The sequence below is a fragment of the Argiope bruennichi genome, chromosome X2 (genome assembly GCF_947563725.1).
Source record: "Argiope bruennichi chromosome X2, qqArgBrue1.1, whole genome shotgun sequence".
Taxonomy (NCBI): Eukaryota; Metazoa; Arthropoda; class Arachnida; order Araneae; family Araneidae; genus Argiope; species Argiope bruennichi.
Window position 1 is genome coordinate 126831774 of NC_079163.1, and position 13918 is coordinate 126845691.

At 30.7% G+C, this 13918-nt stretch overlaps 1 protein-coding gene across 2 annotated transcripts in view; it reads left to right on the forward strand.

Moving 5' to 3' along the window:
- The window catches only part of LOC129960650 (kyphoscoliosis peptidase-like), a 96582-nt gene that overhangs the window by 62411 nt on the left and 20253 nt on the right, over positions 1 to 13918 (forward strand). For both annotated transcript variants that reach the window (XM_056074198.1, XM_056074199.1), the window contains exons 6-9: positions 5696 to 5959; positions 7068 to 7183; positions 11034 to 11138; positions 12363 to 12520. In XM_056074198.1, coding sequence (XP_055930173.1) covers positions 5696 to 5959; positions 7068 to 7183; positions 11034 to 11138; positions 12363 to 12520 — 643 coding nt within the window. The remainder of the gene's footprint in view (positions 1 to 5695; positions 5960 to 7067; positions 7184 to 11033; positions 11139 to 12362; positions 12521 to 13918) is intronic.

Below are 13918 nucleotides of genomic sequence, written 5' to 3' on the forward strand. Positions count from 1 at the left end.
GACGAAGATGACATCTCAGCTGGCACCATAGTTTGCGAACTTCTGCGCCAAATTAATACCTATTGAAGTACTTCTGAATGCTTTATATCCAGTTCTGAAGAAACTACAGGCAGATAGACAAAGACTCGTGCTGACACGACTTAATCTACAAAGTATAAAGACTTTTGCATAAATTGTGGATTAAGGGAGAAATCCTGAAGTTCCGAAACCTGTACTTTATCATCAAGCCATGGCGACCTTCAAAAATGTGTTATGAAAAATTGTGCTCCATATATTTCTTTATTCCACAATTCTTTTTCACTTTCCCCTCTCCCCCCCCTTAAATATATATGCTCCACATAGTTCAAGAAACAAAGCTTTTAAATCAAACGAAATAAAAAAAAATAGTTCTTTCTCCAAATGCAAAATTCAGCTTTTAAGTTAAAAAAGGTCAATGTTTTTTTGTTTTTTTTTCTAGTTTTCTCTCGGTTGCTTGGAGAGATGTCTAGACGGATTTTTTTACTCTGAAATCATTTACACTCTGGTTCGTCGGGCAAAAAACTGATATATCTTTTCGAAGTTCTAAGATTTATTTCGGTTATTTTTCTATCACAAACCAAAACGTGTAGGGAATCACTATAGAGAATTATCTGTGCAATGTTAATGAATGAAAGTAATAACGGCTGTTAACAAGAACACAAATATTTGGTGATGATTTCATAGATACCAATATTTAATTTTCTATTTACATATATATTTCTTCTACATTCTTATAAAATAAGTAGTAATTAATACAAATTGCAGTTTGAGGAAACTTCTAATCTATTACCTACATATTCTAATTACATACTTTTATTTTTGACTGGTTTCATAAAATATGTTAAGAATTTAGTAATCATTCATTCACTTCCTCATTTGCTCGGATTTTAAAACTTTGTGCATTTGTATTTAATTGATAAGAGTTCTCTGTTTTAATTTTTAGAAAACAACATTTTCAGTTGATTGATTAATTTAGTTAAATTTTTATTTTACATGAGTGGCACCGTTTGGTAGTAAATTTGAAAATAATTAAATTAAGATTCCATAACATTTATATTAATGAATTATAAGTTAAATTTCAAAAAGCATAAAATAATTAAAAAAAGTAAGCTTACTTTTTAATATTAATGTAACTATATATTTAAAACAATTGTTACTAACGCTATCCTTGATAAAATTGCATTCTGAACGTGATTTCCTTAAAATTGAGTTTCACATTTAACAATTAAACCTTCCCATTACCAATTTTCTTGTCTGCAAACGATACTTAAATAATTTTTTCAACCTGAATGCGACACAAAAATGCCTTTTACTGTCAAAGGAGATAAGAAAAAGAGTAAAAAAATCAAAAAGATGTACGTTAGGATGCAATACAAAATGAAAATTTGTGAGTTCTCTTTTTCCTCAAGAAACAACGGTAGCAGGACCATATAATCGTTTTAACAATGTCCTTTTAAGGCTTTTATAATGTTACAATTCTAGGAAAATATCTCTTAATGGTAACGGAGATGAGTTCTTAAAGAAAGCTATTTTCTTAGAGATGAAGCAAAGTGTACCGATGGATTGGAAACAGACAATCTAATACAAATATCGAGGAGCTTCTTTAGTGGTGGTATAGAGAAACAGTTCGGAAATGATGTTTCCATTTTCGCTTTATATAGTATTTGACAAGAGTACATGCATAAATAAAAAGCAAGAATAGTTTAGTTTTGTTATATTTACCTTCTCTTTTGCCCTAACAAGAGCTATTTTGGAAGTTGAATAAGAAAGAATGATAAGTAAAATGCAAAGTCATGGAAAGTAAGTCAAACTAAAAAGATCAAACTCAGAATCATAATATTTAACATGTTGACTACCACATGAATCAAATATGTCCCTCATAACATTTTTTTTTCTATTCGTCACATAAATCACAAGTGTTGTGCGCTGGAATTTTTGTTTGAAGTATTAAGAATAGTGGAAATATAGGATTACATATTAAATTTCCTTTTCCTAGCTTGTTGTTTTTCTAAGCTATTCTTTCATCTACACAAAAAATCGACCCATAGGAAAATAACTTCTAGATTCATTGGGTCTCCCATTTGACACTGATTTGCAAGTCAGGTGATAAAATCTTATGGTAAATTTCATTTACTTAGCTTCTTGCGTTTGGGGGTTATGAAATACACACTGACGGTCAGACAGACAAACTTCCAATAGATGGATTTCATCAAAATATTTGAAATCTACAATTTGGGTATCACATAATACATACAAACTTTTATTCGCTTAACAATTTCACTTTGCGGGAATGTTTTTTTTATTTGTTTTTTGGTGTTTGTAGACAAGTAAACATAATTTAAGATATCTTTTTTTTCAAATCCAAGGAGATCTAAAATGTGGAAATAAACTAGCTCATTGCATTTGAGTTGTTGTGTTCACAGACAGATATAATTCAAAAAATGTTCTGGCTCAGGGATGCATAAAACATATCATTTGATCACCTCGATATAAACTTCTAATATCACAATCATTTATTTTTCTGTATTTTGTATACAAGAATTCTTTTAAAAATGAATGCAGCACTTGTAATTAAATTTTTCTAAATTGGAAGTCCAAAAGAATCTAGAGATTTATAATTAAGAAAAAAACAGGAAAACGCACGTTCCGGTAAATGATACTTCATTAGTTACTGTATGTGTTAGCTGTGACCAGAATTTTGAATGAGCGAATCAAGTGAAAACTCACTTGATTGTAGGGAGAAATAAGCAAGGGTCAAATCGAAATCCTAAAATGAATGATCCATTTCTGGAGTAAAATAACTAATCTTCGTTTCGTTTGGCCAGTTCACCCTTTACATCGATGAGTTCAATCCCTCCCTTTCTAATACATCAAGTTGTGCCAAAAACCTCTCACCATTCGCGGCTCGCTTAACCTTCGAGAAGCGGAGGACATGCTTTGCGAGGTATTTATATTTTGTAATATTAATTGAATTTGTGTCAAATGATCAAATGTGTGTTTTTATTATGATATTTTATTTAAGGATGGGGATAGACATTAAGTTAAAAGACGCTTTATTGCTGTATCATATGAGCAAATATTCTATGTATTATTGAAATATTAAGGGTTCATTTTGTAGGAGATTGTGTGTGTGTGTGTGTGTGTGTGTGTGTGTGTGTGTGTGTGTGTGTGTGTGTGTGTGTGTGTGTGTGTGTGTGTGTGTGTGTGTGTGTGTGTGTGTGTGTGTGTGTGTGTGTGTGTGTGTGTGTGTGTGTGTGTGTGTGTGTGTGTGTGTGTGTGTGTGTGTGTGTGTGTGTGTGTGTGTGTGTGTGTGTGTGTGTGTGTGTGTGTGTGTGTGTGTGTGTGTGTGTTGGAGCTCTTTTGGGCAGAGGTTTAGCTTCCAGATTTCGAAACAGATATATCTTAGAGGAAAGCAATATGCACCTTGGGATAATGTTTATAATTTGATTTAACTAAAAGTTAAAAGATATTTTAGCATTTTTTCGCGATAACTTTCAAGACAATGAGCGCATAAAATGATTTTTAAGTCGTTATGTAATTTTTAAAAAATCCTCTTTTTAATAAAACCAATTTTACAATTTTTTTTTCTAAATTTTTGTCACATTTTTAAAAAATATTTTTTAAATTAATTTTCAAAATCAAGCTAAATTCTTTCATTTCAGTTCAAACCGTTTTCATTGTTTCATCAAATATTTAATCACGTGATTTTTCCACTGTTTAAAGCTAAGGAAGAAGGGTTAGGGTTTTGTTTAATATTTATGCAATTTACATGACGAATAAAAAGTTGAAGCAACTCTACCACGAAAGTTAGATGAACCAGACAATTACGTTTTAATAGCGTCATAACTGCATCGGGCATTTGCTTCTCGAATAAGAATTTCCATGTACAAAATGAACAAAACATATATAAACAGATATTAATTAAAATAATATCTGATAATTAATTTAATAGATCTTAATAGATTTAATGTCTGATAATTTGATACTTAAAAACAGTGGATGACGGAATCATGGGCATGAAGTTCTATCTAAAAGACGTGATTGAAATTAAATAGAACCAATATCCCCAGCGAAGAAGTTCGTCTACAAAGGTTACAAGTGAAAAAAATAAAAGGATTTCTAAAAAAACACATTTATTGATAAAATAAAATGCAGAATTTAATCTTTGAAACAAATATGGGCAACGAAACAAAATTGTAAACGTGGGTGATGCTTATTGAATATTCTAAGCAAACGATATCAGTGTGACAATGAACACTTTAACTCAAAAACACAAAGAGCTTGAAGGATTAAAATTTTAGATGTAACCATTACAACTGATAGTTTTCTGTCGGATTTTTTTCAAAATCTATCAAATTTAAATAGATATGTTTGTTCGCATGAATGTGAATACGATAACTCAAAAATGTAACAAGCACTCAGATTGGAATTCGATATACAGTTTCATCACCATAATTATAGATGTTTATAGAACTTGAAACCAAATCCGTCAAAGTGTTGCCTATCTATATGTCGATTCGTCTGTCTTTGAACACGATATATCAGAAACGAAATAGAAAAAATAAATGAAACTTGTTATATGATCTTGACTTATACTAAATCTATGAAAAATAGTTTATATCTATAAAAGATTTTCAACCTGTATTAAATTTTCAGCGGCTTTCCCCCACTAAATAAAAGAACAATACGCATAATTGATTCATATCAGGAATTTGAATGCTATGGACATATAAAAAAAACTGATGATAGAACATTTCAATTGGTTAGTATTTGAGCATGAATTAGTGAAGATCCCTTGATTAATGTTAACATTTTTTTTTCTTCTTCTGGCTGTATTGCCTGATCCATGCTCTTTTTCTTTTACTTTCAAAAGGCAATTCTAATGTCTTCATATCTCCTTATTTCGTCAACCAAATGGGATGTTCTCCAACTCAAATATAGAATTATTCATGAATTTTCTTACTGCATTTCAGTCTACTTATAACTACTACTTAAACTACTTTACTTCATTTTCTCAGCGTCCTCTATTAGCATAAAATATTTTACTATATCTTCACGACGTGGTTCGATATTTTGAATGCTATATAATTTCATGAAAATATGATATTAACGTTGTTCGGCATTGTGTGCTTATTGATTGCCTTTCGTTCATTTTGAGAGATAGTGTCTGTTATCTTCAATATTTATATGTTGTATCTATGAAACAAAAATAAAAAGAGACGAATAGTATTAATGCAATGCTATTGAATAGTAAAATGTTAGCAAAATAAACAAAGTTCTGCCACGAAAACGAATGGTGAGTTTGAGCGTCTTTAAAAGTCATTGTGATTATTAAAATTAATTTACCGAAAAAAGAATGTTTCGATCTTCTAACTACCATCGAACAAAGTGGAATAAGTTTGTGGCAAATATTTTCTTAAAACTTCATTTTAGTCAATTTAACATGAACTATCCGTCCACCATCCATGTTTATTTAATGGTTGCAGTTAAGTAAATGTTTTAAAACAAAGATTATGCATTATAAATAAAAAAATATATGACATAAATTTCGGCACAGAAGAAATGCAATTTCATTTTTTTAGTAGAAAAGCCTTAAAAAATCAGTGTCAGAATTCTTCGTGTATTAGAGTTTTTGCGAAACTTAAACAAGGTATTTTGGGACTTTGTTATATTTCAGGTATCTAAATCAGCCATTCACGAAAGCATAGCTCGGCTTCTGGAAGATGTGGAAGATTCTATGCGCAGTGATTCTGAAATTGACGGTCGCTTCCTTGGATATAACGAGCCTTTAGTCGTGAAATGCGATGCAGGTATCCAAACAGATAATGACCCTATCACAGATGAAGCACCAGAATTCGCTGCCAGGCCTCCCCCTTGTAAGAAAAAGGAGATGATCCCCTGCATGTCAATCTTCAAAGAGACCGACAAACGAGCTTTGGATGTAAGAAAACTTTCTTCAGTCTTTAACACAAAATAATTTTTAATGTTTTATCTTAGTCTTTAGGCACAAATATTTTTTCTTTATATTATCAGTGACATTGAAAATACAACATTACTTATCTAAATCTTAATTCCTACTTCTACTTTAAGAATTATTAGGTGTCTAAATATGCTTCCACCCATTTCAACAGATAGCTCAATAGATGGCATTAATAGTACTATTTGCCAGAAAATAAAACGGGGAAATTATGTTTGATATCAAACTTTAAAAATCAGTGTGTAACCTCTGATTAATATTTAAAAAGATATTTTTCTGCTAAGAAAACATAACGAAGCGTTTTTTTTTTTAACTTAACAAACTACAATTGCGGAAATTTTTATTATATAGTTTCATCGTAAAGAAAACTAATGCAGAAATGCATCGATTACTGTTGAACATTTGTAGTGAAAAGGTTCTATCGAATGCCACTTGCAAATAATGTTTGTAGTGACTTAAAAATCATGATTCATGGCCGTAAGGGTTTGCTGTGCATTTTGTGAGATCAAAAGAACGTAGTTTATTAAAAAATGTTTCAACCTAATTATATAATTAATGATGAAAGACGCAAGAAACAGCTGATCACTTTAAACAAAGTACTGAAGGACAATATGATGGAAACACATGACAAGATTGTTTTCCAAGATGACAGTGCTTGCCAACCAGACCAAAACCACTTAGTTGGGATGTGTTGCTTCTCCCGCCTTATACACCAGATTTTGCTCCTCCAGTTTACAAGTTGGTTCGCTCCGTTCAGAGTATCATTTCTGTACAGAAGCTCAATTCTCTCTCAAATATCAAAAATTGGCTTGGTAACTGGATTACATCTAAACAACCAAATTAAATTCTTCACGGAAGTCTATTGTTGTCCAAATGATAGAAAAATGTCGTTGTTCAGAGAGGAAATATTTTGAATCATTCGATCTTTAATTTTTATAACATACAAGTATTTTTTCTAACTTCAAAAAGGACGAAATCACAGTTACACGCCTAATAATTTCTATTATTTGCTGAAAAGTTGATGAATAATATTTTGAACAGTCTTCGTACAAATATGGCGTTCTAATTTCAGGTTCCAGAAGCTGCATTGGTTAATATACGAAGTCTTGTAAAGTACCTGACTGCTGAATGCGAAAATGATATACATAAAATCCGAGCTTTCTTCAGATGGATTGCGGATAACATTGTGTAAGTAATTTTTTTATAACACACCAATTCTCTCTACTTGCTCCAAGGTTTTCTTTTGTTTTTCTATGTTTTCCCGAGCTCAAGTTAGCTAATAATGAATGTGATGTTGGCGACATTTCACGTTATGTTGATCACTTATATATTTCCCAGAGTTTTATAGATTGCTATTTAGTGTAACTGAAGAAAAGAATTGTTTATACATGAATTTCGGAACGCTTTCACGCCATGCCCTTAAACATTCTTATTAATTTTAAATAGATTCCGTAGTCTTCTTTAGTACAGTAAGTTGTCAATTATTCGCAGACGGATAATTGATGTTTTAACTCCAAAATATTATTAAACTTCGATCACAAATGAAAGAAAGTAATTTTATCGCAAACAAAACAAAAGCAAATGACCGATTCTTGTAATGTAATGTAAAATGGAAGTAAAAAAAATGAGTCAAGACAGAAATCTACTTTTATTAATTCATAATTGTATTCTAAAGGTCCTTTACTATAAATAAAAAATTTTCGAAAGCAATTTCGGGTTGATTTTTTTGTCCATTTTACGGATTATCCACGATTCTCTCACCACCCAATTCTACGGATAATTGGGAGAAAATTATATCAAGAACATTACATCTGCTGTAACTTAAGGACAGAATTCCTTATTTTTTTACTGAGAAATAATATTAAAATATTAATTTATTTTGTTTTCATTCAGTGCAATATTTTACTGGTGATTTTATCATTCGAGTACTCATTGCTAAAGAAAACAAAATTTTGAAAATAAGTTTTATAATTCATAAGGGTTTTACTGGTTTCACTATTGAAATATGTTGGTTTCTACATTAATTATATAAATTGATTTAAATTAATTAGAATACGAAAATTATCAGACATCATTAATTATCTGCGACATTCTATGATCATTATACAGAAAACAATTATCTACGTAGCTACAATTTATCACATTTATAGCTATTTAACTTGAACTTCGAAACATAAATCTTCATAAATCATCAAGAAAGTCCGTACTGAACATATTGTTAATACAGCAATGGAGAGATTAGTTGTTCTGTGTTTGTTATTGATTTACGGAGACATTATTTAAAAGACTGTACAGGATTGTAAATATAATTAAGTTGACTGCATTGTGTTTCCCTTAGAAACAATGCAAATATCAGTATAGTTCGTGAAATATGCCAAAATTTTTCCTATTTGAAATGTTTTGTAGAAAATTTTCATTAATTTGTTGTTAGCCTGAAATTAATACTCCTTCTATGAGATGAGAGAGCTAAAACTTTTATCAAAAGATTTACGATATGGCTTCCTTAAATATTAGCACTGGATTGCTATAGATTATGTAAATTTAAATAGAAATAAAAAGAAGAAAACTTTTCGCTTTCTTTCATCATCAAATAATTGAAAATAACTGATTCATGAGTATGTTAATGAAATTGACAGAAATGTTAGCAAACGTTATTGTATAAATGAAGAAAATATGTTCTCTATATTTTATGAATAACTATAACCACAAACGATGAAATATTGATATAGGGTGATTAAGAAAAGATGGATCATACTTGTAGTAACATGGTACATACCAAATCAAACAATTTAATCATGAAAATTTAACGTGGGTGTACTAATGAACAGTTAATGGTCAAACTGATAAAATGTAGTTGTTGTTTCTAAAGGCTCTTGTCATAGACAAGCCCTTGGCTCTTGTCAAGGCTCTTGCCAAGACAAGTTAGTCATAGCATGACTAACTCAGCGATTTTAAGCCGAGAGAGCGTTTCTTATTTCAGTAGGGCCAACTAGGGCCAAGAGTACGTCTTAGCTATTCACGCGTCACAGCTCTTTTTACGGGCTGACTTTCTACGTTCATTTCATTCACTCATCCACAGATCGTAATTTAGATTTGAGTCAGAGAACGATCACCTATGAGCCAGTACCCCCAGTGGTATTGTCTTGATTCGGAGGACTTTGTGACCACGACAGATTTATGCGTGCATCAGCCACCACATGCAAGGGGAGTCTTCGGCTGACGGTGCTCGAAATCATAACTCAAGGGATGTGAATCCAAAGCTCTACCAACCAGGCTATCCCGGCCCGTTCAGATGTAGTAAAAATTAAGAATAACTAAGAAGTTATAAAAACGCATGTAATAATCAATCATTTCAGTAATGGCTCAAATGAACAACGGTCGTTCTATGGCATCTCTCACTGTAGTAACAGCGAACTCTCTTGAACACACCAGGCATTTAGAATGCTTCTGCTCTAACAACAGACGAAATTCTGATGAAAAGTTGCTTTTCATATTCAAAGAAAATGTCATTGATTGAACATTTTAGATACTCCATTAAAGGAAATATTAACTGGTTACGACCAAAGTGAGATCAATGGAGACACCTTGGATCTACTCTGGCCAATACATCGACCAGAGAATAACATCCAAATAAAAGCTATTTTTCATTCCAAATAGCACAAAAATTCTCCAAATAATTATTTTCTAAATGAATTTGAAATTCCCGAATTTCAACTTTTACCAGAAAAGAATAAGCCTTTAAAGGCAATAGAACGGCTCAGAAAGAGCAAATTGTCAGTAGCGCCTTTATTTCTCAATACAAACCGACACACTATAATGAAAATTACCTGGCTTGTTGAAGCACTAGACATTATTAAAGCCTTTTACATTTTTTGCTAATCACTCTGTAGATTACTGAGTACTAAAAAATGGAATGTAGGAGATTTATTTCAATCATCTTCGTGGGAGTTTCATGAACTAAAACTGTGCAGTTTTTGAAATACGTGTTGAAAAGTTTGATTAATTTACTGTTAAAATAATATCCTAAAATTATTGACACTTATCCTTGAAATTGTATTTTCAATAAGGATGAAATGAAGCAATTCTGAGTATTTGCATACCAATCACATAACTAAAATTAGTCATTTCAATTACATATAATTAGAATTAGGTATCCTCCGCCCTTAAATATCCCTGTCATTACTAAAAGCTTCATTAAATGTTCAAGAAATTGGAGATAATTAACCGTTTGGGAGCCAGCAGATAAAATGAGTTTAGAATTCTAGTAATTTATCTGAGTAACAAATCGCATTACTGTTACAAGACGCTTAAGTGCCAAACATTTTAAAAATTGATAACATTTGGATTGTTTTATAACAAAAGCATTGAAACTTCCGAATTTTTTTTTGGAAAAACTTTTTGCCACACACAAAATAGCCATATCTCGAAGAAACAGTTAAAATGGCAATACATTTCAAATATCCACGCCATATAGAAGTGGTATACAAGAAGCATTGGCAGTTTTAAGTACAAATCACTGGGCCACATGAAAAGGACAAATTTAAAGGTGGTTTCACATTAAAACCATCCAGTTGAAAACGATTTAATAGAACAGACCTGCTGAATTAGCCATGAATTGCATTGCGTTTATTATTTTAGGAGAAAAAAGATTCATAGATTTTTTGGGGTTCAATTTAAATAAGTCCTATATGTTTGGCTTTAATATACCTTAAACATGAATATGAGAAAGTTATTTTACTTATATTTGCAAATCCGAAAGTGATTTCTTTAGGTTTCGCATAAAATCTGAAAATTGCAAATTGAAATGCATTTGAAACTCCTAGGGACTCAGTTGTCTTTATTATTCAGTGTTGAAATCGTCGAATAATAAACATTCTGGATTTGGGGATTTGAACCGAACTGCGCCATCTAATCTTGGCAATGGTTTACACGAGAAGTTTATGCTATTTATATATGTAAATCCAGTTTTAATTTCTTTAAGATCCTACTTTTACAAAATATTTTTTTTACAAACTGGAACATATGATCCTAATTTCAGATATGACTGGAGGTATATGGATATAAAGCTTTCAGCGGAAGAAGTTTTCCAAAGACGTGAAGGTGTTTGCAAGGATTACTGCAAACTGTTTTCTGAAATGTGCAGGTAATTAAATAAAATTCTTCACAAAATTGATGGTGTGAGTTTTTTCGTTATTTTTCCGCAATATCAAGGGAATTTTTAGTATGAATTAAGATTTTTACAAAATCGTTTCGGATCACAGTATACATAGCATACATTTGTAGTGCATACAGATTTGTAAGGAAAAAACTATGTACATAAAATGAAATAAATAGCTCTATAATTTTACGTTTTCAGTTACTGTTTAACCAATTTTTAAAGAAAAATTTAAGTTTTATAATAGGCTTTCTACGTTTTCTTATGTGACTCAACAAAGCTCTTAAATTTGTAATTAATTTCTTGTTTATAACGACCCCCTTTATAGTTTTAAATCATGATAATTTACTGTAAATATAAAAAGACTTCCCTAAATTCTTAATTCAAAATGTTTTAAAAATCATTTCTTTTCATTGTGAATGATTTGATTTACATTTGCAGCATTTACATTTTTTCTTTCTTTAAATGAATTTTATATAGTTAAATTATAAAATATTAACATTATTTACTAAGTGTTCTTTCGTATTGAACTAAAAAAGTTTTAAAGAAACAAATTTTAATTAAATATTTTCAATATTTACTTCAAACATTTTGATTAAAGTTTTAAACGTTTAAAATCAAAAATGATTTTTAAATTCAATTTCTCGTGTGTTTTTTTAATAATTTATAGTGATTCAACCAATGCTAGCTCAAAAATAAAAAGTTATTCGGCAACTAATAGCTGAATACTTACTACTAATAATACTTCTAGCTATTCATTTTTAAAATGATAGTGTAGATTTCTATTCATCTCGGCTTTCAAAAAAATTCCGCAATAACACCTTGATCCTTCAGCCACAGAATTACATTGAAAGAAAAGTTGCCAATACAACATCTTTAATATTCCGTAGTATACGTTATCGATAGTTTCATAAATATAATGACCCATAGGAAGTATATTTGATTTTGAATAACAAATCTAATATACCCTAATAGATAGGATTTCTTAGATTAGCTAGCATTTGTGTTAAAATTGTGAACGATTTCTCTAATTCTTATATACACATAGGAAATCAACCTGATTTCTCTACTAAAGTGGATGCATTCTTTTTCTTCAGCAATAATACTTCTGTAATAATATCCCTGTTAAAATTCTGAATAGTTTTTGCCAACTCTTATCCGTGCATAGGAATTGGTAATTGTTGGAATAACAAAACAGATATTTCATCTTAGGTTATCTGGCATCCGTGTTAAAACTCTAAATGGTTTTGCTAAGGGATATGATTATCGTCCTGGACACCAGTTTGTGCCTGGAGAAGATGTGACGCATGCATGGAATGCTGTTTTCATTTATGGAGCATGGCGTTTTATCGACACGACATGGGGAACAGGTAACTTGTTTCTGTAATTCTAATGCACGCCCGTCTTTTGAGTGCACAGGAAGTCTAAAGGTGGAAGATCCGGTTGTAGATCGATCAGGGATATAATTTGAGAGAATAAGTAAAACATTCCCGCGTATCTGGTACTGCCTTTTGTGAGAAGAGTTTATTTTATGGAAGGCATATTAACGTATTTATATTAAAAAAGGAGTATCCATATTTTTAAATCGGTGTTCAATACTTATATTTCATTTTAAGAGATTTCATTAAATATTCCTATGTTTTTACAAAACATTCCAATCTACAACATCTTATATAAGCTCAGCAGTGGCCTAATGGGTTAAAGTATGAACTAGTTAAGGAATATTAATCAAGAAACTTCCACGCCACACCAAAAAAGATTATAAGACAATTTAATTTAATTTAATAGGCACAGGCTCACGCACACCAACTCTTGGATGGAAATAAGTTTTTAAGTTTGAACTTTCTAAATCTGAGATCTTAACAACAAATTACATTACCTCAGTTTATTCGTAAAAAAAATAATATCGACGACAAGGTAGTAGATATAAGGAGTCATATGTCTTAAAACATTGCTAAATTGAGCAGTCACGATATCGATACAAAATGGTTACGAGTTCGATACTTGTTTCAATAGAAAAACAGATGAAAGTGAGACCCTGATTTAAGTTAAATATCAAGGGGGTCATATATTCTTCAACTGGAGTGATGTACAATTTTCGAGAAATATGCGTTAGCCCAGGTGTCATCATTGTCATCTGGCTCAGGTTCAAATTCTTATTGTTGTTTTCAAAATAGCTCTCCTCAAGCTTTGATTTCTGCTCAGGAGAATTATTTTTATCTTGCATCAAATTTAATCATTTTTAAACAATTAATGCATTTGTAAATGTCACGGTAAAGCTAATGCTAATTGCTCCGTTGCAAATAATTTTTAACTCTTAATTAATTTTTTTGCTCCGAAACATTGAAAGAGACTCTCTTTTAATCTTCATGTTTTATTATGTCTTCAGATTCTATATTTTACACATTTTTATTTAACTTTATTTGATTGTGTTCGTGGAAATGGAATATAGTTTCAATATTTCACTGCCTTTATGATGTGCTACATTTTTTGAGATTTCACACTCTTGTGTGTTCTCGAATGCAAAACTCTTTCTTTCAGAACCTAAACTAAAATGCTTTCAGAACCTAACTATTACTTAACTATTAACTACTTAATTATAACTAACAATTTACTTAATTAAATTTTAATTCCGTTCTAGTGGCGTCATCTGGTGATAAATTTGAAAAAAATTAATGATGAGATTCGATAATATTCACAGTAATGAAATGAAAGTCTAAAAGGTAGTTAATAATATAAAAGTTTTTTTTTAGTATATTTATAAAAAT